A 22,126-nucleotide genomic window follows, 5' to 3' on the forward strand; every position below is an offset into this window, starting at 1 on the left:
TAAAACTCTTGGGAGATTTCTTGCGAGCTCTTCTCCTCCCTAGAAATGACACAGTACAGCAGTTAAAAATTTGGTCTCTTGGTCAGGCGCCATGGCTCATGCTTGTAATCCCAGTACTTAGTGGGGCCTGAGGCAGGAGGATCACTTGAGGCTGGGAGTTTGAGACCAGCCTGGACAACATAGCGAGCCACCATCTCTACAAAAAATTAAAAAATTAGTCGGGCATGGTGGCACATGCCTGTGGTCCCAATTACTCAGAAGGCTAAGGTGGGAGGATTGCTTGAGCCTGGGAGTTCAAGGCTGCAGTGAGCTATGATTGTACCATTGCACTCCAGCCTAGGCAACAGAGACCCTATCTCAAAAAAATTTTCGACTCTGGCTCCAGGAGTCCATATCTTGGTTCTGTTACTTACTAGCCATATATTTTTGGATGAGGTACTCTTTGGGTTCCCTGTCTGTTAAAAAAAAAAAAATTGTCCTAACTGCTGGGCACAGTGGCTCACGCCTGTGATCCCAACACTTTGGGAAGCTGAAGCAGGCGGATCACTTGAGGTCAGGAGTTTGAGACCAGCCTGGCCAACATGGTGAACCCCGTCTCTAATAAAAATACAAAAAAAATTATCCGGGCATGGTGGCGGGTGCCTGTAATCCCAGCTACTTGGGAGGCTGAGGCAGGAGAATTGCTTGAACCCGGGAGACAGAGGTTCCAGTGAACTGAGACCATGCCATTGCACTCCAGCCTGGGCAACAAGAGGGAAACCTCTGACTGAAAAAAAAAAAAAAAAAAAAAAAAAAAAATGGTCCTCACTCTGTTTTGAGAACTAAATGAGTTAATTCCTTTTTTTTTTTTTTTTTGAAATAGAGTCTCACTCTGTCCCCCAGCCTGGAGTGCAGTGGTGCAATCTCGACTCATTGCAACCTCCACCTCCCAGGTTCAAGTGATTCTCCTGCCTCAGCTTCCTGAGTAGCTGGAATTACAGGCACGGACCGCCACCATGCCCAGCTAATTTTTGTATTTTTAGTAGAGACGAGGTTTTGCCCTGTTGGCCAGGTTGGTCTTGAACTCCTGGCCTCAGGTGATCTGCCCGCCTCAGCCTTCTAAAGTGCTGGGATTATAGGCATGAGCCACCATGCCTGGCTAAATGAGCTAATTCTTACGAAATGTACTCAACAAGTGCCTGGCACATAATGAGCACTCAGTGGATGTCTGCTTTCCTTATGTACCTCCCATGGTAGCTCCAATCTGCTCAGTCTCAGAGAGATCAGCTAAAAGCTAGCTCCCAGCAAAGGCAAACTTCTTTCAAGAGGGAGATGGCAGATATGAGCCCCTAGACTCTTCGGGGAATAAGGCCTCATAGAGTCTGGTAGATTACATTCTCACCCAGATTAAACAGACACTTTTGGAAAGTCCTCTCTCCCTTGCTCTGGTCGGAATTAATTCAGCCTGGTCTCTGTGATCGCCACTGAAGAGCTTATCACCTCCGATCAAAGTGTGTTTAATTGGTCAGGCTTCCTAGCAGATTTTTTGAGGTCTGGAACTAAATTTGAGTCATTCTCCTGTCTCAAACAAACCTCAAAACAAAAATATTTTGATGTGAGCAATTCATTCACTCCTCCCTGCATCTCTAAAAAGAGGTCTGTAGGAAGCTTCCCTGGGGAAAGGCTCTCTGTGGCTCAGAGAAGAAAGCACTTAAAAAGGAACCATGGCTGGGCACAGTATACTAGAAATATGCACAAAAAGGGATTAAAACATGCTCATGGCAGGGGGCGGTGGCTCACTCCTGTAATCCCAGAACTTTGAGAGGTCAAGGCGGGTGGATCACCTGAGGTCAGGAGTTCGAAACCAGCCCGGCCAACATGGTGAAACCCCGTCTCTACTAAAAATACAAAAATCAGCCAGGCATGGTGGCAGGCGCCTGTAATCCCAGCTACTTGGGAGGCTGTGGCAGGAGAATCACTTGAACCCAGGAGGTAGAGGTTGCAGCGAGCTGAGATTGCGCCAATGCACTCCAGTATGGGTGACAGAACGAGACTCCGTCACAAACAAACAAACAAACAGATGAACATGCTTATGGCCAGGTGTGGTGGCTCACGCCTGTAGTCCCAGCACTTTGGGAGGCCACGCCCAGCAGATTGCTGGAGTCCAGGAGTTTGAGAACAGCCTGGGCAACATGGTGAGACCCCATCTCTACAAAACATTTAAAAAAATTAGCCGAGTACAATAACACACCTGTAGTTCCAGCTACTTGGGAGGCAGAAGTGGGAGAATTGAACCCAGGAGATCAAGGCTGCAGTGTTCTTGCTACTGCATTCCAGCCTGGGTGACAGAGTGAGACCTTGTCTCACACATACACAAAAAAAAGGAATCAGAAAGTAAGTTCCTACCCTTGGGCTCTAGTCTCAGTGAATCCGTTTCTTCATCAGTACTTGCAAAATAAGAAAGTAGCCTCCACTTCATCACCTCCCTGGGTGGGTAAGAAGTCAAATGTGGTGACCCTCAAGACAGGCCAGTGTTTTGTAAATGTCTCCGCCAGACATTTCATTCCTAGCGGTGGGGAAGCCTCGCCTCATTAAATGGCCTTTGGCCTCTATTCAGCCTCCAGGAGTGGGTGTTCCAGTAGAATTCCTCTTTAGACTTTGAGTGTCTTCATTTAGCAAAAGGAAATCACAGAAAAGCTATATGACCCAGGCCAGAGATCTTGGAGTCTTCCTCGCCTGTGAACAGGAGGGCTGCACAGCCCTGCCTATGGGCTGTGGCTCTGCTGTCAGCTCTTTCCTGAGGAATGCAGCCTGGGCTGCTGCCTGCGAGGGCTCCTGCTGGGGGAGTCCATTCCCCTTCTCCCTTTCTCCATTTGCAATCACTATTTATTTATCTTTGGAAGTTCAAGGAAACAGAGAGCCTGCAACTGGGGGAGATCTGTGGAGCCAGGGAGGGAAAGTGAAGAGGCCAACGTCTAGGCCCCTGCCTGCTGCCAACACCAACGGGCAAGAAAGACTTACCTGCATAGTCAGGGTAGGCTTGGCTGACAGGCACAGGGGACCTGGAAAAGGCACCGCACACACCAGCAGGGCTAAGCTCACAAAAGAAGGTGGCGCTCACCTTGGGGACCGCTTGGATCATGAGTGAAGGAGGGGGAACAGGAGTCCTGCCCCATCCTGGCAGCTCTATTAAGCAGCAGAAAGGTGAGCCTCTATGGGAAAACAGAGGAAGCAGAACCCTGGGCTGCACTTCTTATTGCCTGTCTCCAGTCCTGGTTCCAGTGTACTACAGGCAGTTTTAAAAAATTTTTATTTATTTATTTATTTATTTATTTATTTATTTATTTATTTATTGGGATGGAGTCTCACTTTGTCACCAGGCTGCAGTACAGTGGCACAATCTCAGCTCACTGCAATCTCTGCCTTCTGGGTGCAAGCCATTCTCATGCCTCAGCCTCCCAAGTAGCTGGGATTACAGGCACCCACCACTATGCCCGGATAATTTTTGTATTTTTAGTAGAGACAGGGTTTCATCATGTTGGCCAGGTGGATCTCAAACTCCTCACCTCAAGTGATCTGCCCACCTTGGCCTCGAAAAGTTCTGGGATTACAGGTGTCAACCACCGTGCCCAGCCTGCAGGCAGCTTTATACCCACCACTAGTTGTCAAGGTCACCCCTGCCACCACCAGTCCTCTGCCTTTGGAAACCACGTGCCCCTCCCCCCCACCACACTCTCTCATTCTAATGCCACGATTTACATCTATAAACTGGGGAGCAGCCAGAGCCCCATTTCAACCCCAGAGATCAGCTACCCCAGCAAGCTAGGGGCTGTGTCCAAGGTCAGAAAGTAATAAGAGGCAGAGCCGAGTCTGGAGTAGGGGTCTCCAGACTCACTGCGCGGGGCTCTTTCCTCACCCTGCTGCAAAGCCCTGCTCATCTACTTTTCCCTTGTTCCCACTCACTGTCCCTGAAACACACACACACACACACACACACACACACACACACACAGCGTTGTGGAAAATGTAAGAGGCCCAGTCTAGCCTTGTCTGCCTTGGCCTTTAACCTCTCCTTGGCCGAATGACATGCACCCCCCGCTGAGCGAGGTCAACGCAGCGGAGGAGGGTCTGCTGCCTCCTCGTCTCGGCTGCCATCCTCCTGCGGCGGCCTCCACCAGGGCTGGAGGGAGAGTGAGAGCCGACTTCCAGACTGATCATCGTGTCAGGGGCCAAGGGAAACCCCAGAGCCGTCTACCAAGTTCAACCCAAAACAGGGCGACCCAGACATCTCTGTCCAAGCCCGCGGGTCCAGGAGGGCCCCAACAGCCTGGAGGTGCAAGTTGCACCAGCACAGGCGTGGGAAATTTTGTGGAAGGTGGTGGTGGTCGGCTCAGAGGTCTGAGATGGGTTGCGGAAAGGAAGGGTCCTGGCCCAGGGGACGGGGACGAGCGGGAAAGGAGTGTTGGTGCAGGGCGGGCGCGGAGACGCAGGGTCCTCGAGCCAGCTGGCCCGCCCCCACTCGGCGGAGGGCCTCGGCCTGGCGGAGTGTCGGGCGGCGCTAGGGCCCCACGGAAGGCCCGGGCGGGTGGGGACCGGCGGCGGGAGCGGCGCGGCGCGGCGCGGAGCTGCCTCCATCCATGGCACGGAGCGGCTGCGGTGGCGGCAGCAGGAGCCCGGCGCGATCCGCTAGGTCCCAGCCCAGCGCCCAGCGAGCAGGCGACGCGGAGGGGCCGGGCCTTCACTGGCCCGAGGGCCGGGTGCTGAGACTCCGGTCCCGCCGCTGGGGGCTGCCCGCCCTGCGCTGACAGCCGCGCCCGCGTCCTCCCCGCCGGGGCGCTCGCCGGACATGCCCCCGGGGCGCGGCGGCGGGGACCCCGGGGCTCGCCTCCGCCCAGGGCCCCCCTCCACGCCCTCGGGCGCCCCGGGACCCCACTGAGCACTCCTCCCGCACGCCTGGGTTCCTCCGGCCGGAGCGCAGCCCGGCCCCACCGCTGTGGGTCCCCGCGGGGCGATGGGTTGATGGGCGCCGGGGAACGCAGGATGCGGGGGGCGCCCGCGCGCCTGCTGCTGCCGCTGCTGCTGTGGCTCCTGCTGCTCCTGGCGCCCGAGGCTCGGGGCTCGCCCGGCTGCCCGCTACCCATACGCAGCTGCAAGTGTTCGGGGGAGCGGCCCAAGGGGCTGAGCGGTGGCGTCCCTGGCCCGGCTCGCCGGAGGGTGGTGTGCGGCGGCGGAGACCTCCCGGAGCCTCCCGAGCCCGGCCTTCTGCCTAATGGCACCGTTACCCTGTGAGTACCCTACCAGGCCAACTCCGCCCGAGCTGGGACGGGGGACGAAGGGAAGCGAGACGGGAGGGGTGGAAGCAGGGGGAAGGGGGCTATCCCCCCACTTCAGAGATTCCCGGACAGGCCTGAGTCCAGGCGCCCACAGGGGAAGCTTGGAGGAGCAGGAGAGAGGCTGGGGCTCCAGGAGCGCGGAGGCGGGAAGGGACTGCGGGGGTCAGGCGCACCCCAGAGAAAGGCACCGCAGGCGCCCACTCACCTGCCCAGGTGAAGTGGAGCGCACGCCTGCAGGGCACCCACGCCCCAGATTTCCAGCCTGGACTATGGTTGCGGACTCTGGGGGACCCGAGAAGGGTGAGAGCGGGGAATGCTCAGGAAAGATCGACGCCCGTGGCCCAGGAGGGGGCTGTGGTCCTAACCACTGCGGACGCGTCCCGGACCGGGCTGGAGGAGTCTCCGGATTTACCTGGCTGGCCTTGTCCCTTGAATTGGGGTCATCCCATCCATACCCCCTGGCCTGCCAACGCCGCTTCCAGCCGGTCTCCTTAGGACAAGGGGAGGCTAGGCTCGGAAAAGTCGGCCCTTGGAATGCGGGCGCTTCTGGGCTGCAGGAGACCCTGGCGTCCCTATCCCTCTAGAGGCCCCTCTCCCGCGGCGCAGTTTGTGCAGTGAGCTCTGTGCTGAGTCCCGCGTCCTTGCCTCTCCTTTGCCTCCCCTGGAAGTAACTCGAGCTTTGGCTGTTTCTCCATTGACTTCGCGCAAAGATTGCGAGTAAAGAAACGCGGCTGGGGAAGCGGGGTTGCCTCACCGCAGCCCACCCCGGCCTCCTTCGGCGACTTCCCTCTCAGTCAGGGCCTCAGTACGCCCTTGCTTTGCTGGCAGCGAGCGCGGCAGCGAGCGCGGCAGCGCCGCAACCCGACCCCGAGCCTCCTACAGGGGGTCGCAAGTCCCAGCAGCCGCGCGAGCATTGGCGACCCCTCCCCACCGCAGAGATTTCCTGCGCCGACCACGTGCTCGCAGCTCCACGCACGCCGTGGACTTGAGGGTCTGGCCCCCGCGACCGCCGCTTCCTTTCCTGTCCCAAATCCAGCCTAAGAGCCGCTTCCCTTTCCCTGTCCTCCTGACCCCAGTGGCAACCGTTTCTCCACCGTCCCTTGCCCGGAGTCGGGGCTGGCCCAGTCTTTTCGATTGTGTCCAGAACAATACAGTAACGCCTCTGGTTGGGTGAGTTCAGAGGCTGCCCGCTTCCTGACAGGACACAACTGGTCAGCCTCTGACGCTGGCTGCCCGGCCGGCATTTTCCCCGGCCCGGGTGTGTGTGTGTGTGTGCATGTGTAAGCCTTGGGGGTGGAGGCGGTGTGTCTGCTCGCTGCTGCCTCCCTGCTGCTCAGGGCTAAGGCCATGGCCAGGGAAGGCACCTGTGGCTGTTCAGGGCAGCTCTCTCTGAGTGTCCGCTGGGGTTTGAGGGTCCAGGCAGGCCTGGGCATTCCCCAGCTCACTTAGTTCTGGAGGAGAAAAATGCTTGCTCTGCGGAATAGTCGGTAGCATCTGCGTGAGTCCCAGCTGCATCATAATCAGAGCTGAGAGCTGTGCGTGCGTGTGTGCATGCTCTTGTGTCTACTCATGCGCATATGTGGGATGTGTGTTCTCTGCGTGTCTCTGTGTCAGGGTTGGGGAATCCTAACATATCAAAGGCAGAAGGAAGTGGGGGAGGCAGTGGATGGAAAGGCAGTTTTGCAGTACATCTTAGAATGATCAGGCCATGGTTAATTCCTATTCGTGCCACTCCTAGGAGAAAGTTGGGCCAACTCTCGTTAAGAATACATTAGAATTGGGTGGCAGCAAAGGTGACCCCTAGCTCACCCTCCCATCGCGAATCCTCCCAGGCCACTGACCCATCAGGCTTGGGATAGGATACCCTTTAAGGAGCAGCCCCCGAGCCTGGCTCTGGATGTCCCCACAGGGACACAGACAGGGCAGGCCAGGAATGCCCTGGAGAGCCCACGGGTCCTTCAGCCTGGAGGGTAATGGAATCCCCAGCCACAGACTTACTGCTTAGCTCTCCTGCCAGACTCTGCATAATCCTCATCCTCACGGCACCCCCTAATCCCCACCAGCTGGGTTCAGAAAGAAAAAGAACCCGGGCTCTCCCTCAGCAGAAGCTGGGCAAGGGTTCCTTCCTCTGAGGCTCAGTCCCTCCAGCACCCCCACACCCACCCCAGGATGCATCCTGAGGGAAGGAGAAGGAGAAGGTCTGTGTAGGGGCTGAAAGGGGATGATCTGTCTCCTCCCCATGGAGAAGGGTTACAGCCAACAGCCCTCTAACAACAACAAAAACCCCAGGTTAACAAGAGTAAAGCGTAACTCATGTATTACTGTTATGCACACACGTGTGCACGGGAGTCAGTAAGGCTGAAATGCTCTCTTCACAGGGCAGAGATGTATGGACTGGGAGGTGGGAGGTGGCTGGCAGGTGATGGGACTCCAGAGAAGGTGAGCTGCGCAGAAGCAAAGGTGGTTTCATTATGCGGATTTATGTGGATCACGCTGCTCAGGTGATCTTTCAGAGCTTTCTGAGTAGATGAGAAGTCTGTTTGGGTGCTGTGACAATTCCCAGACTCTTCTCCTGCTCTTTCTTGGTTATTTGCTGAGATCTCTAGGGAGGAGGTATTAAGACCATTGCCTTTCTTTCAGGGAGACGTTTTACTCCATCTGGTAAGGGAATTCCAGGGAGAGTGCCCTGTCCCTGCGCTGGGGGAACAGGGGACAAGATAAATTAGCAGGATCTTGGTTCTGAGCTCCAAGTTCTGAGGCCCCTAAGGTCTCTCAGTGTGTCAAAGTGCCTGGTCTTTGGGGTATCGCCCTCTGAGCCCCTGCATCTGGGAAGGAGGGGGCTGCCGCTTCTTTTGCCCAGCAGCAAAGCCAGACAAGAGCTGAGAGCCGCCGCACGCAAATAGCCAGACTCACTTCCAAACTCCTCCTTCGTGCTTCGTATATATATATATTTTTTCTGCCATGAACATTTTCCTTTTCACCTTTTAGCTTGTCACCTGGTGCAAATAAAACTGGAGCCATTCATTTTTGCATTTTGGCTTTATCCTCCCTCCCCATCTCCCCAACATTCCCATGGATTTTTCCTCCAAGATGGGGCCCCGGGGCACTCAGGATTGATCCTTGGGGAGCCCAAGTGCTGGGGGCTGTTCAGGCACGAAGGTGGGGTCCCTGTCTCCGGAGAGCCTCCTCCTGCGCTCTGAGAAAACCTTCCTGCAGTCGGAGGCGACCCCATTCACAGTCCTGTTTACCGCATGGAAAGCCCTCCCGCCACCTCCACCCATTATCTGAACTCTGCCTTCTGTTTTTGCATCCTCCCTCTCCCCCATCCTTTGCATTTTTTTCTCTAGTGGATTTTCATTCGCAGTTTTCCAGGAAAGCTGAGCTCTTGGCTTCCTTCCTGATCCCTCTGTCCCACACCCCACCACCACCAGGCTCCCGGCCCAGTCTGCAGGGCAGCTGTGGGCACCCATGCTTCTGAACAGAGAGAGCAGGAGCCTTTGTGGGCCTCCCCGAGGGAAAAGATCCCACAGGGGGTGGCTTCTGACAGGGAGAACCTGGGTGTGGGAGGAAGGTGCAGACCACTGTGAGCCCTACTATTACTCGGCAGCAGCTGAGGGCTGAGGTTCTCAGCTCTGGGAGTGAGTGAGGGGGAAGGGGGATGAGGATAAGGAATTCCAGGAAAGGACTGTTTGTAGATAACTCCAGAAGGAAATCTATAAAGACCTCCTGGGACATCTGAGCAGGCACTCCGAGGATACCAGCCAGTGTCATAAATTCCCAGACAGCCTGGGCTCCAAAGGATCTTAGTGATAAGGAAGTCCAGTCCCACATCTTACAGCTGAGCAAACTGAGGCCAGGAGAGGAAGGGTGCCTCGCTGACAGTCACACAGCCAGCCTGGGGCTGGCGCCGGGATGGGCATTTCATTCCTGCCAGGTGACCGCCTCGCTGCTCACCTGGCTGGACTTGGGACCCATTAGACACAAAAGATGCGTTAAAAAACCCGGTTCCTTCCCAGCAGGATCTGAGCCCTTTTGACCTGGGAACATTCCAGGCTGGGCAAGGAAAGGTCACTTTGAATTTCTCCAGAACAGGCAAACCCTCAACCTGCTCTGCCTACCATTCCGGAAGGCGGGAGTGCCCACCATGCAGGATGCCCACCTAGGGAAGAGGCTGTCTGCCGCAGGTGTGCCCAGCATGGGCTGGGTTCTTCTGCTGGGAGTTCAGTGGTCTTGGTGGGAGAAGTTGAGGAAGATGGGCCTCAGGGAAGTAGTTCTTGAGCACAGGTCTCCCTCTGGACCTCCAGCTGCTGGCTGGGACTCCCTTCAGGGCCCCTTATTACAGCCACCGGGATCCAGTTAGGGGAATTTGGGCAAAGCGTGCCAAGCGTCGTGCACATGGCCTGAGGGCAGGACAAGGATGCTGGTGGAGGGGCAGGCCCAGGCCGGCGCCCCCACCCCCTTCTCTTCTACCAGCTTTCCCCCATATGGTTCTCATAAGGTCTGGGCGCAGAGACAGCAGCCAGAGGAAGTGGCTGTGTACAGAGAGCTTTTGTGAGAGAAGAGGGGGAGGGGGAAAGAGCGAAGAAAAAGAAGGAAAGAAGAGAGGGAAGAGGCCAGAGACAGAGAAGGCAAGGGCAAGCCCGGAGACTCCAGCACCCACTCCCCTCCCCACCGAGGGGTGCAGGTCTCAGCTGCGGCACACCCACCTGGGCTCTGGGACCTTGCCTGTTCAAAGGGAGGGGCCCAGCAGAAACCTCAGTCTCTCCTGGACTCTTCCCCACCACCCACTGGAGAAGCTGGAGGTCGCTAGCTCAGGATCCAGGGATTCTACACATCCGTCCTCTGGGGCCTGGAAGCTGCTCCCCTGAGGGCTCCCTCTGCTGCAGAATGTTAGAGTCAGGGTCCCATCCTAGGGAGAACACTGGGCAGAGCTCAGAGTGCTCTGGGGCTCACTGGTTGAATGAAAGACACTGCAGAGGCCATCATGCTGGCTCCTAAGGGGGCACTTGTGACTCCGCCCCCAGTGGGTCCAAGACCCCGAATGTGTTATTTGGCCAGAGTTATTCCTGCATGTGCATGAACCCAGCCACCCCTGAAGCCAGCGAAGTCCCTTTCTGCTGGCTACCATCTCCCCTCTGTGATTAGGGCGTGGTGGGGGGAGTGGCAACCCCTCGTCCTGGGGGGGAGTCTGAGAATTTCCCCCAAAGGCACAGGCAAACCAATGTAATTTGAACCTGACCATAAATTGACCCTTCAATGTGGGGTCATGTTTTTAAAGAAAGAGAGTGTTTCTAAGTTTATCCCACATGGGAGTCATTGAGAGAAGAACCCTTTCCTGATGGAGAGTAAGTTCCAGCCACCTCTGAGTTGATCACTGTCCTTCCACTCCGTGGAGGCACAGGCTGCTCCCCTCAGCAAAGCCCAGAGAGGGGAGGAGAGTTCCCAGACGCCACACAGTCTGGACCCAGACACCGCTAGCTTCCTTATCACCCCAGAGGTAGAGGCTGCCCCAGCCTCCCTGGCAGCAGCCAGAGAACAAGGGCGGGGAGAAGAGGGAAATGGCCCTGGACTGGGGGACCAGAAGGAAGATCCGGTAACCGCTGGGAAGGGCTGCTCAGAGGGGCTGTTTATTTTCATTCCCCCAGCCCAGCCGCTCTGTTCTATTTACAGCTCAGACACTGACAGGACGAAGCTGCCTCCCCCCCCTTCCTCCCTCCTCCGGGGGCCCCCATCCTTCCCAAACTCCAGAACATTCCTTTGCTTTCAGGATTGGGTTATGGGGGGAGGGGGCAGAGAAGCCGTGGAGTGTAGGTCACTCCAGCAGCCTCCCAGGAGACTTCCCAGCTCTCCCAGCCCTTTCCTGGGAGCCAGGGAGGTGTGCAGGATGGATGGGGCCAGGTGAGGCACGGGAGCCCCATCCGTCACAGAGGAGCAGGCAATGGACAGGGTGGGAGAGCGAGTCCTGGGGAGGGAGTTCCAGCCTCAACCGAGGGGCCAGACATCTCCCAGCTGGGAAGGGAAGAAAAAGTCTCAGGGCCCCCTCTACCGCCTCTGCTCCTCCCTCTCCTCCTCCCTTCCCCTGCCAGGGCTCCCAGCCTTGTGGGGAATTGTGTATGGAGGCAGAAACTATGACTTCAGGCTTCAGGAGACTCAGCGTCCAGGATGGGAAAGGCCATCAAAGATAAGGTGTGGGGTCTCCAGTCTGCCCCCAGGGAGGGGCCCACCTGCCCGAGGTGAGACACACACGCGTTGCTCTTAGCCAGGCAGCTCTAACTAGACCCCAGGGCTCCTGCCTCCCATCCCCTCTGCTGTTAGTCTGTGCAGGTGGGAACCCAGAGACAAAGCCACCAAGGGCAGCTGCATCTACAGGAGAAAGGGAGAGGAAGCAGGACAAAGAGATCTGGGGACTCTGAAGCTTCTCAGACCTCTTGAAAGCTTCACAACCCTCAGTCTCAAACAGTGACACTGCCCCAGGCAGCAGGGTCCCCGGAGGCCACACCTCCCCACTCTGCTGATGGCAAGGGTGTTTTCTGATGAAAATGCGGGCACGTGGGACTGGGAGTTTAAGGGGCCTGACCCCAAAAATAGTACTTCCTGTCTTCACTTGAGGAGGGTTGCTGAGCTATAGAATAGGTTAGCAGACAGGAGATCAAAATACAGGTTTATTGTTGATAAAAGCTAGATTGGAAGACCTAGCTTAGAGGTTCAGCAGCAATGAGTTTAGTCAGAGCTGCCCACCCAGGGGACGTCTGAGTCCCACTCCCAGCCCCACTGAGGGAGAGCCCCCACATTAAACAGCTCTGCAGGCAGGAAGTTCAGGGGCCTCTTTGTACACTCACCAATCAGAGGAGCCATCCCTGGAGATGGGACAGGGCAGATGCCCTAATCCGTTTTCCTCCACATGGATACATGAGCCAGGGAAAAGGGGCTCCCCCGATCCCATAATGGCCTAACAAGAACAAGCGTACTCACGGGGTCCCTGTCCAGAAGCACTGCATGGAGTATTTGAAATCACTCTGACCCAGCAAATGTACAACCCATGGTCTCTAAAACGCCCTTCCAACTGTTTCCACTTCCTCTCTGGCACCACCTTGGGTAGCTTCAGACAGTGTGACCCCTATGGGTGTGGCGTCCCAGAAAGGCTGTACTGTGGAGCCAGGCTCACTCAGAGAAGGAAGGATGCTGTCTCCTAGGTGTTGGGGAGAGAGAGGGAATTGGAGGTAGAAAAAAAACTGCCATTTGGCTTGGGGAAACCCAGGGCTCAGCAGTGAACTCTGTTGACCAAACAGCCCCTCCATCCTGGAACTCTGCCTCTGTCACTCAGCCAATGCCTACAGTGTATCCTAGCCCTGTGGGAGGAGGCAAAAGACCCAGGCTCTGCCCTTCTGTCCTTACAGTCTCCTGGAGACAGGTACCAGCTCACAACGCCAGACAGGATCAGGGCAGCAAATATAGCTTCTAGGGAGGAAAGGTCAAGGATGAGTATCTACTTAGGTAGAAAAGACTGATAACTTCAATCCTTTTGGGTCTGTTTGTATTTTAAAAGAGGTCTGCGCCACGTGTGTTGGCACTTCCCTGTAATCCTAGCTACTCTGCAGGCTGAGGCAGGAGGATCACTTGAGGCCAGGGGTTCAAAACCAGTCTGGGCAACATAGTGTGACTGGGGTTCAAAACTAGTCTGGGCACAGAGAGATCCATGTCTAAATTTTCTTTTTTTTCTTTTTTTTTCTTTTATTTTTTGGCCAGGCGGGGTGGCTCACACCTGTAATCCCAACACTTTGGGAGGCCGAGGCAGGGTGGATCACGAGGTCAGGAGTTCAAGACCATCCTGGCTAACATGATGAAACCCCCATCTCTACTAAAAATACAAAAAATTAGCCGGGTCTGGTGGTACGCGCCTGTAATCCCAGCTACTCGTGAGGCTGAGGAAGGTGGGTTGCTTGGACCTGGGAGGCGGAGGTTGCAGTGAGCCGAGGTCGTGCTACTGCACTCCAGCCTGGGCAACAGAGCAAGACTCCATCTCAAAAAAATAAATAAATAAAATAAAATAAATAAATTTTTTTGTTAGCTGGGCATGGTGGCATGCTAGCTATTCCAGAGATTGAGGCAAGAGGAATTCAAGACCACCCTGGGCAACACAGTGAGACCTCCATCACCACCCATCCCTCAAAGAGGTCTGCTTTCTTCACCTAGAGGCTTGGCTCCCCGCTGGGGGGCTTTTAGGTTGTGCATGGAGGAAATGTGTAAGGTCAATTGGGGGTAATATCCCAGCCTGCACAAATCAGGGGGACACAACACACGTAGATGAACATTCCATCTTCCTGTTGGACACATCTCCCTCCACCTCCTATGAGTGGAAGTTTGTAGATATGCAATATATGATTTATGTTTGTAGGACTAGCCTGTCACACAAGGCTGAGTGCAGTGACTGTTAGGTAGCTCTGAGCAATGAATGGATGAATGAATGAATACATAAGTGTGGGTAATTACAGCAGACTATGTTCCTTGTGCTCAAGTCAGGATGCTGTAACCCCCAAATCCCCATCAAGGCATACTGATTACCCCCAATGAATACCCGCAGCCCATTTTCTCTTTCTTTTTTCTTTCTTTTTTTTGAGACAAAGTCGAGTCTCACTCTGTCGCCCAGGCTGGAGTGCAGTGGCACAATATTGACTCTCTGCAACCTCTGCCTCCTGGGTTCAAGCGATTCTCCTACCTCAGCCTCCCTAGTAGCTGGGACTACAGATGCATGCCACCTTGTCTGGCTAATTTTTGTATTTTTTAAAAGAGATGGGGTTTCACCATATTGGCCAGGCTGGTCTCGAACTCCTGACCTCAAGTGATCCACCCGCCTCGTCCCCCAAAGTGCTGGGATTACAGATGTGAGCCACTGCGCCTGGCACGTAGTCCATTTTCTTAGGCTTCTGCCTCCAGGTTACGTCCCAAAGTCACAGATTCCCTTCCCATCCAAGCCCCAGTTTCTTGGTTCCCCTGCTCACCACAAAGTTGGGGGTGCCCGTGTAGCAAGGGTAGGTTACAGAAAGGAGACCAGACCTATGAGAGAAGGCAGGGTGGAGCAGGACTCAATGCAGGTTTGTTTTCTCTCATGTCTTGGGCCTCCAGCCCTGCCTGGACAACTCAGCTTCCAGGCTGGGTTCAGGGGCGGTCTTAGGACCCAACCCCCTAAAGCCCCTCCCTAGGCCTCCTTCTATTGCCAGTCGGTGTTCAGGGCTGACCAGACAGGCGTCCAGCCCAGGGAAGGGTGGCAGGGAAGTGCAGGAGTGGGCAGGACACCTTACATGTCCTCACCAACATTTATGTCCCTTGCAGTCAGGCTAAATGCATGTGAAGGCAGCCACGGAGGGATGAGAAGCCACAGGCCAGCCTTTCACCTGAGGTTGTGTGTTGAAGCAGGGCCTGTGCCCGGCGAGCATCCTCACTTTTGGAGGTCTTACTGTCGTATCAACCATACTAAAATGTACCCACATCCGTCGTCGAACATAATAATTATTGCTAATGACATAGTATGACATTGGGTAATTATGTCATTAAGCATTTGTTAATTTCCATCTTTGTGGCATCTATATTTTAGAGGCAATGCTTCTTTTTTAGGTTTTAAGCGTCTCTTTGGGCCCTGGAAATGCTCAAAGGCACAGCGCCTGCAGGGGAGGCTGAGAGCTCTGATTTCGGTGGGGGTTCGAGCCCCAGGGCTTTTTGGCATCAGCAAGCAGACCGCCCCCTACCTGCTCTATGATGGTTTCCCTAAGACACGGCCAAGCCGCCAGTGGGAGGTGTTGGAGACGGGGCCTCCCAGACTCTAGAAACCTCTAGGAACCTAGTGATGGCCTGAACTGACGGAGGCTCCAGGGTCAGACTCCCTAGGGAGTATGGATACCCCAGTTACAGAGAGGAGCTCATTGGGTCTGAGTGGTTGGCAGGGGGCTGACACGCATGACTCTTCCTGCACATGTGAGAAACATTTAGTTCAGGCATGTGCTATGTGCCCACGTGACTCCTGCAGGGTCATCTTTGATGTCGGGGTGGTATCTGGTATGTTCCTGCGGCTGCCCAGAGCCCACAGAGCCTCTCTGTAGACGCCAGCCGCTCGCTCCCTTGGCCTCCAGCCTCATTAGTGGGAACTCTACTTGCTTCTCTCCCGCAAAATAGGACCCCAGCCGGGAGAGAGTTCTGGTATGGACTTGGTGTGCCCCCTCTCTCTCTGGCCAGATTTCAAACTCTCAAGTAGAGCACAGGAGACTCCAGGGACTGGCCCTCCTTTCTGTGAAAAGCTTGACATTAGGAGTGGGAGAAGGGCGTGAGAGGGAGGGAAGAAAGACGCTAAAGATGCCTGGCCAGGCCAGCCAGGGCTCTGGGGCAGAGGTAGTGTGGTTGGGCAGGAAATCCACCTGGCTGGCCCCCGTGAGGTTTTAGGGCCAGAGGATGGAGCAGGTTGAGGAGGTGTCTGTCTTGAGGGGGTTGAAGAAGGCTGAGGCTGACCCTGTGTCTGTGCTGGATGGAGCTGTGGGTCCAAAGCTCCCTCCTTCCCTGCCCAATTGTGGCCACTTTGCCTGCCTGCCTCCCAGGGGACAGCCTAGAGTGGTGGGAACATTTTTCTGCCCATTGGATGAAGCTGTGTGTGTGTGTGTGTGTGTGTGCGCGCGCGTGCGCGCATGTTCATCCCCATCAGCAGTGCTGTAATGCCCAGCTTCCTACCTGCCCATAAAAATGCCAGACCCAGCCAGGCACAGTGGTTCACCCCTGTAATCCCAGCACTTTGGGAGGCTGAGGCAAGTATATTTCTTGTGTTTAGAAGTTCAAGACTAGCCTGGGTAACATAGTGAGATCCCGTCTCTAGAAAAACTTCTTTCTCTCTCTTTTTTTTTTTTTTTTTGAGACAGAGTCTTGCTCTGCTGCCCAAACTGGAGTACAGTGGCATGATCTTGGCTCACTGCAACCTCCACCTCCTGGGTTCAAGCGATTCTCCTGGCTCAGCTTCCAGAGTAGCTGGGATTACAGGTGCGTGCCAGGTGTGGACCTGGCTAATTTTTGTTTTTAGTAGAGATGGGATTTCACCATGTTGGCCAGGCTGGTCTTGAACTCCTGGCCTCAAGTGATCCACCCACCTTGGCCTCCCAAACTGCTGGGATTATAGACATGAGCCACTGTACCCAGCCTCTACAAAAACATTTTTTTAAAATTAGCTAGTCCTGGTGGTGCATGCCTGTAGTCCTAGCTCCTGGGGAGGCCAAGGTGAGAGGATTGCTTGAGCTCAAGAGGTGGAGGCTGCAGTGATTTGTGATCATGCCACTGCATTCCAGCCTGGGAAATAGAGCAAGACTTGTCTCTCTTAAAAAACAAAACAAAACAAATCAAAAAAACCCTGCACTGTCTGTCTAAAACTGCCTTCCCTCCTCTCCCCAGATAGACCCACCACAAGGCACCCTCTGGAGAACAGAACCATCAAGCTCAATGTCAGTGGAGGCCCCTCTCTGGATAATCTAGGTCTAGAGAAAACTTCCTCAGACCTCTCCGGGTTAAGGCCAAAAGATCCAATGCTGGATCTGAGGACTGGAATCACACAGTGATCTGCCTGATGTCTTTTCAAGAGCTAGAAATTCCGCAAGAAGGGGGGCCCTTGGAGGAGAAGGATGAGAAAGGCCTTTGCCTGGTGCCTGCGTCTGCGAGTGGGTCAGAGTGTGGGGCATCAGGACCATGTTCTCTGCAGCAAGAAAATATCTCATTTCAAGACTTTCAGGGCTGCAGTTGGTGCCGGGCTAGCCAAACCGGAAGCGTGGGCTGCAGCTGCCCCCCACTCAACCCAGCCCTTGCCTCCCAGCACACACAGAGGCTGCCTCAGAGAGAGAGGGGTGGGGTGGAGGGAAGAGAGAGAGAGAGAGACTGGGCCTGCATGAAGTCTCGGCTCAGGGCAGCCTGGGGAAGGATGGGAGCCGGTCCCAGAGATAAGATATTCAGGGCCAGAGGCTCGTCCTTGCTCTTCTCTGGGGCAGGTCCCCAATCTGTCGATCTGTCGCTGTGCTTCCGCCCTGCACACGGATACGAGTGCACTTGGCCTGCAGCTGGTCTGAATTGAGATGTGTTGGCAGAGAATAGAGTAGTAGGACATTCCAGAGTCCTGAGACTTTCTACCAAAATCAAAATGAAAGTATCTCATTAATAATTTTATATTGATTATATATTGAAATGAAAATACAAAAATTAGCTGGGCGTGGTGGAGTGCACCTGTAGTCCCAGCTACTTGGGAGGCGGCAGCAGGAAAATTGCTTGGACCCGGGAGGAGGAGGTTGTAGTGAGCTGAGAGCTCACCACTGCACTGCAGCCTAGTGACAGAGCAAAACCAGAAAGAAAGAAAGGAAAGAAAGGAAAGAAAGGAAGGAAGGAAGGAAGGAGGGAAGGAAGGAAGGAAGGAAGGAAGGAAGGAAGGAAGGAAGGAAGGAAGGAAGGAAGGAAGGAAGGAAGGAAGGAAGGAAAGAAAGAAGGAAAGAAAAGAAGAAGAAGGAAGGGAGGAGGAAGGAAGGAAGGAAGGAAGGAAGGAAGGAAGGAAGGAAGGAAGGAAGGAAGGAAGGAAGGAAGGAAGGACGGAAAGGAGGGAGGGAGGGAGGAACTCAGGCTGGAGTGCAGTGGTGCAATCACAGGTCACTGCAGCCTCAAACTCCTGGGTTTAAGTGATCCTCTTCCCTTATCCTCCCAAGTAGCTAGGACTACAGGCAGGCCACCATGTCTGACTACTTTTTAAAACATTTTTTGTAGAGATAGGGTCTTGCTATGTTGCCCAGACTGGTCTTAAACCCCTGGCTTCAAGCAATTCTCCTGCCTCAGCCTTCCAAAGCACTGGGATCACAGGCATGAGCCACTGCACCAGGCCTAAATAACATATATTCTCAAAATGAACTTTTAGGCCGGACTCAGTGGCTCCTGCCTGTAATCCCAGCACTTTGGGAGGCCAAGGTGGGTGGATCATGAGGTCAGGAGATCGAGACCATCCTGGCTAACATGGTGAAACCCATCTCTACTAAAAAACACAAAAAAATTAGCCGGGTGTGGTGGCAGGCGTCTGTAGTCCCAGCTACTCAAGAGGCTGAGGGAGGAGAATGGCGTGAACCTGGGAGGTGGAGCTTGCAGTGAACCAAGATCGTGCCACTGCACTCCAGCCTGGGCGACAGAGCAAGACTCCGTCTCAAAAAAAAAAAAAGAACTTTTATACTGTGTGTGTTTGTGTGTTTGTTTGTTTTGTTGTTGTTTTTTGAGACAGAATTTCACTCTCGTCACCCAGGCTAGAGTGCAATAGCGCGTTCTTGGCTCACTGCAACCTCCGCCTCTTGGGTTCAAGAGATTCTCCTGCCTCAGCCTGCCCAAGTAGCTGGGATTACAGGCATGTACCACCACACTCGGCTAATTTTTTTGTATTTTTAATACAGATGGGGTTTCACCATGTTGGCCAGGCTGGTCTCGAACTCCTGACCTCAGGTGATCTGCCTGCCTCAGCCTCCCAAAGTGCTGGGATTACAGATGTGAGCCATTGCGCCCAGCCAAGTTTTTTTTTTTTTGCGACAGAGTTTCGCTCTTGTTGCCCAGGCTGGAGTGCAATGGTGCAATCTCGGCTCACTGCAACCTCCGCCTCCCGGGTTCAAGTGATTCTCCTGCCTCAGCCTACCGAGTAGCTGGGATTACAGGCATGTGCCACCACGCCCGGCTAATTTTGTGTTTTTAGTAGAGACGGGGTTTCACCATGTTGGCCAGGCTGGTCTCAAACTCCTGACCTCAGGTGATCCGCCCACCTCAGCCTCCCAGAGTGCTAGGATTATAGCCGTGAGTCCACCGCACCGTCCAACTTTTAAACTTTTTAAATGTGGCTACTAGAAAATTTAAAATGGGCCGGGCGCAGTGGCTCACACCTGTAATTCCGGCACTCTGGGAGGCCGAGGCAGGCGGATCACCTGAGGTCAGGAGTTCGAGACCAGCCCGACCAACATGGTGAAACCCTGTTTCTACTAAAAATACAAAAATTAGCCAGGCATGGTGACAGTCACCTGTAATCCCAGCTACTCTGGAGGCTGAGGCAGGAGAATCACTTGAACCCGGGAGGCGGAGATTGCAGTGAGCCGAGATCGCACCATTGCACTCCAGTCTGGGCCATAGAGCGAGACTCTGTTTCAAAAAAAAAGAAAAAAAAAGAAAAAGAAAAGAAAATAGAAAATGACAAGCACTTGCAATAGTTGTTGTTGTTGTTGTTGTTGTTGTTGTCGTTGTCAGCTCTCTGTTAAAGAATCTGGGGTATTTGAAGTGGGTTAAAGGCTAAAGAGTTGGGAAAATGTGAGGAACCACCCCCACCAACACCACCTCTGCCCCAGGCTGGGCAGAGCTCTCAAACTGAGATCTCAGGTTTTAATATTGAGGATTGGGAGTTGCAGAATTTTTATTTTATTTTATTTTTTTTGACACTGGGTCTCACTCTGTTGTCTGGGCTGTAGTGCAATGGTGCCATCATAGCTCACTGCAGCCTCGAACTCCTGGGCTCAAGCGATACAATCCTCCTCCCTTAGGCTCCTGAGTAGCTAGGACTACAGGTACCATGCCACCAGGCCCAGCTAATTTTTTTTATTTTTATTTACTTATTTTGTAGAGACAGAGTTTCACTACGTTGCCCAGGCTGGTCTTGAACTCCTGGCCTCAAGTGATCTGCCCATCTCAGCCTCCCAAAGTGCTGGGTTACAGATATGAGCCACTGCACCCAGCCCCTTGTCCAACATTTAATGTAAACTCTAGGGTATAGGAAGGGCATGAACTGGGGGTGGAGTGAGGCAGGCTTTGACTTTAAAGTCAGAGCCTGTCACCTGCCAGGCATGATGGCTCACGCCTATAGTCCCAGCTACTCAGGCAGAGGCAGGAAGATCCCTTGAGCCCAGGAGTGGGGCTGCAGTGAGCTCTAACTGTGCCACTGCACTCTAGTCTTGCCCTTCACAGTTTCATCTTTGCTGACAGAGCAAGACCGTGTCTCTAAAAAAATTTTTTTTAATTTTTTAAAGAGCCTGTCACCGCTCAGAGGCCACCCCAGCCCCACCAGCGCCTAATAAGATCTTTAAAGGCCTCTTAGAGGCCCTAAGAATGGTCAAGATTATGATTACCACGAACACCCCATGTGTGAAGTGAAAATAAAACTATCCTAACCCGTAAAATGAGAATAATAAATACAATAATAAAATGAGTTAATAGAAGGTCTAATATCTCATATAATGAATACTGTGATGTACTTTTTGACATATCAACATTGTGCATGTGTGTGTGTGTTTGTGTGTGTGTAAGCATTTTGGAAACCCAGCCAACCTACCTCCCTACCTATCACTTCCCACCAGGAAATGTCACCATTGGAGGGACCATTAGGCAGGCACTGGATGGGTAGGAGGGATCTATGGAGTGGGGAGAAGGAAGGAAGGAGATGAGGTCTCCACCCCTCCCATGGTCCTAGAAAGCCCCTTCCACACTTTTCCATGCTTCCCTCCATCCTGGCCACTGTCTTCTCCACGAGCCAATGGAAGATGGAGCAGCTGGAATGTTAGCCATCAGGGGTCTCCCCACTGCCCCTGATCTGTTCACCCACCACTTCTAAGAAGCTTCGAGGCTCATCTCTTTGCCAGCTCCTCTGGGGGCTTGTTCCTTCCCACTTCCCTCTCCCTTCCAGTCCAGCTTGGAGGCTGCTCGCTCAAGGAAAGGCCCAGGGCCTGCACCTCTGGCCTTCCCAGGTCAGTTCTCTACCCTTAAGACCAAAGAAGGGAGACCCTTTGCCTCAGCCCAGGGCAGGCAAGAGTTTGGGCGGAGAGGCTCATTAAAGCTTTCTAATAAGCAATTAACTGGGGGATGAGCCCTTTGGCTGGACTGGATCTCCCTCCTCCCAGCAGGGAGCTTGGCAGAGAAAGGCTGAGTGGGTGGGCGGAGATGAGATATTCGGTCTCTCTCAGTCACTTGGGGCCCCTTTCCTCTTCCCCTAAATACAAATGAATAAATAAATGGAACCCGGAGGGCACAGTGACTGAGGCTGAGGCCTGGCTTCCCCTACACTCGGGGCTCCATCAGCTTTCTGCCAAGGCTTCAGAAGGATTGGGAGGTCAGGGTGCGGCCATTGTGCACGCAGGCCCTCTGAGATGGGGGCCTGTGAGGTCCTCAGCTCACAGGTAAGAGTGTGCAAAGCTCTGAGGAAGGGCAGCTCACGCCTGCCTCCAGACCTGCTGGGCATCCTGGCCCCGTTCAAGCCATTCTCCCCACCACTCTTCTTGGGATATTGGGTGAAGGGCTTGAGCAAAGATGAAACTGTGAAGGGCATGACGGGGCACTGAGGGTCAACCCTGTGGTTCCAGAGTGGAAACGGGGCATCCCAGCATCACCTTCAGCTGCTCAGCCTACCTCCCACTTGCACACAGAGCCCCACGTCGGAGCCCGGCTTGGGGGAGACTCAGGGCAGAAAGGTCTGACTTGGGGCTGGGTGGACTGTTGGCCGGCTTCTCCCTATAATCTCCGGGAGTAGAGGGTGGGGCTGCTGCCTCGCACAACTCCAGGGGGCGCCGTTGACATAGATGCATGCTGGCCCCACCAGTGGTGAAAGTGGATGCCCAGCATGTAACAGCACCTTCTCCTGTCTGTGTTCTCTCTGTCCCTTCAGGCTCTTAAGCAACAACAAGATCACGGGGCTCCGCAATGGCTCCTTCTTGGGCCTGTCGCTGCTGGAGAAGCTGTAAGTGCTGGGGAAGGTGGGGCGGAGGAGCGGGCTGGCCATGACGGCAAGGGGTCACCCAGGGGAGGAG

General features: G+C 54.3%; 1 protein-coding gene across 1 annotated transcript in view; it reads left to right on the plus strand.

Annotated features, from left to right (window-relative positions):
* The first annotated feature begins 4,531 nt into the window (after nucleotides 1–4,531).
* ADGRA2 (adhesion G protein-coupled receptor A2) overlaps nucleotides 4,532–22,126 on the plus strand; it is a 47,240-nt gene continuing 29,645 nt past the window's right edge. Inside the window, exons 1-2 of the mRNA XM_030937891.1 lie at nucleotides 4,532–5,264; nucleotides 21,985–22,056. Coding sequence (XP_030793751.1) covers nucleotides 4,999–5,264; nucleotides 21,985–22,056 — 338 coding nt within the window. The 5' untranslated portion in view covers nucleotides 4,532–4,998. The remainder of the gene's footprint in view (nucleotides 5,265–21,984; nucleotides 22,057–22,126) is intronic.

Source organism: Rhinopithecus roxellana, chromosome 9 (assembly GCF_007565055.1).
Source record: "Rhinopithecus roxellana isolate Shanxi Qingling chromosome 9, ASM756505v1, whole genome shotgun sequence".
NCBI classification, from domain to species: domain Eukaryota; kingdom Metazoa; phylum Chordata; class Mammalia; order Primates; family Cercopithecidae; genus Rhinopithecus; species Rhinopithecus roxellana.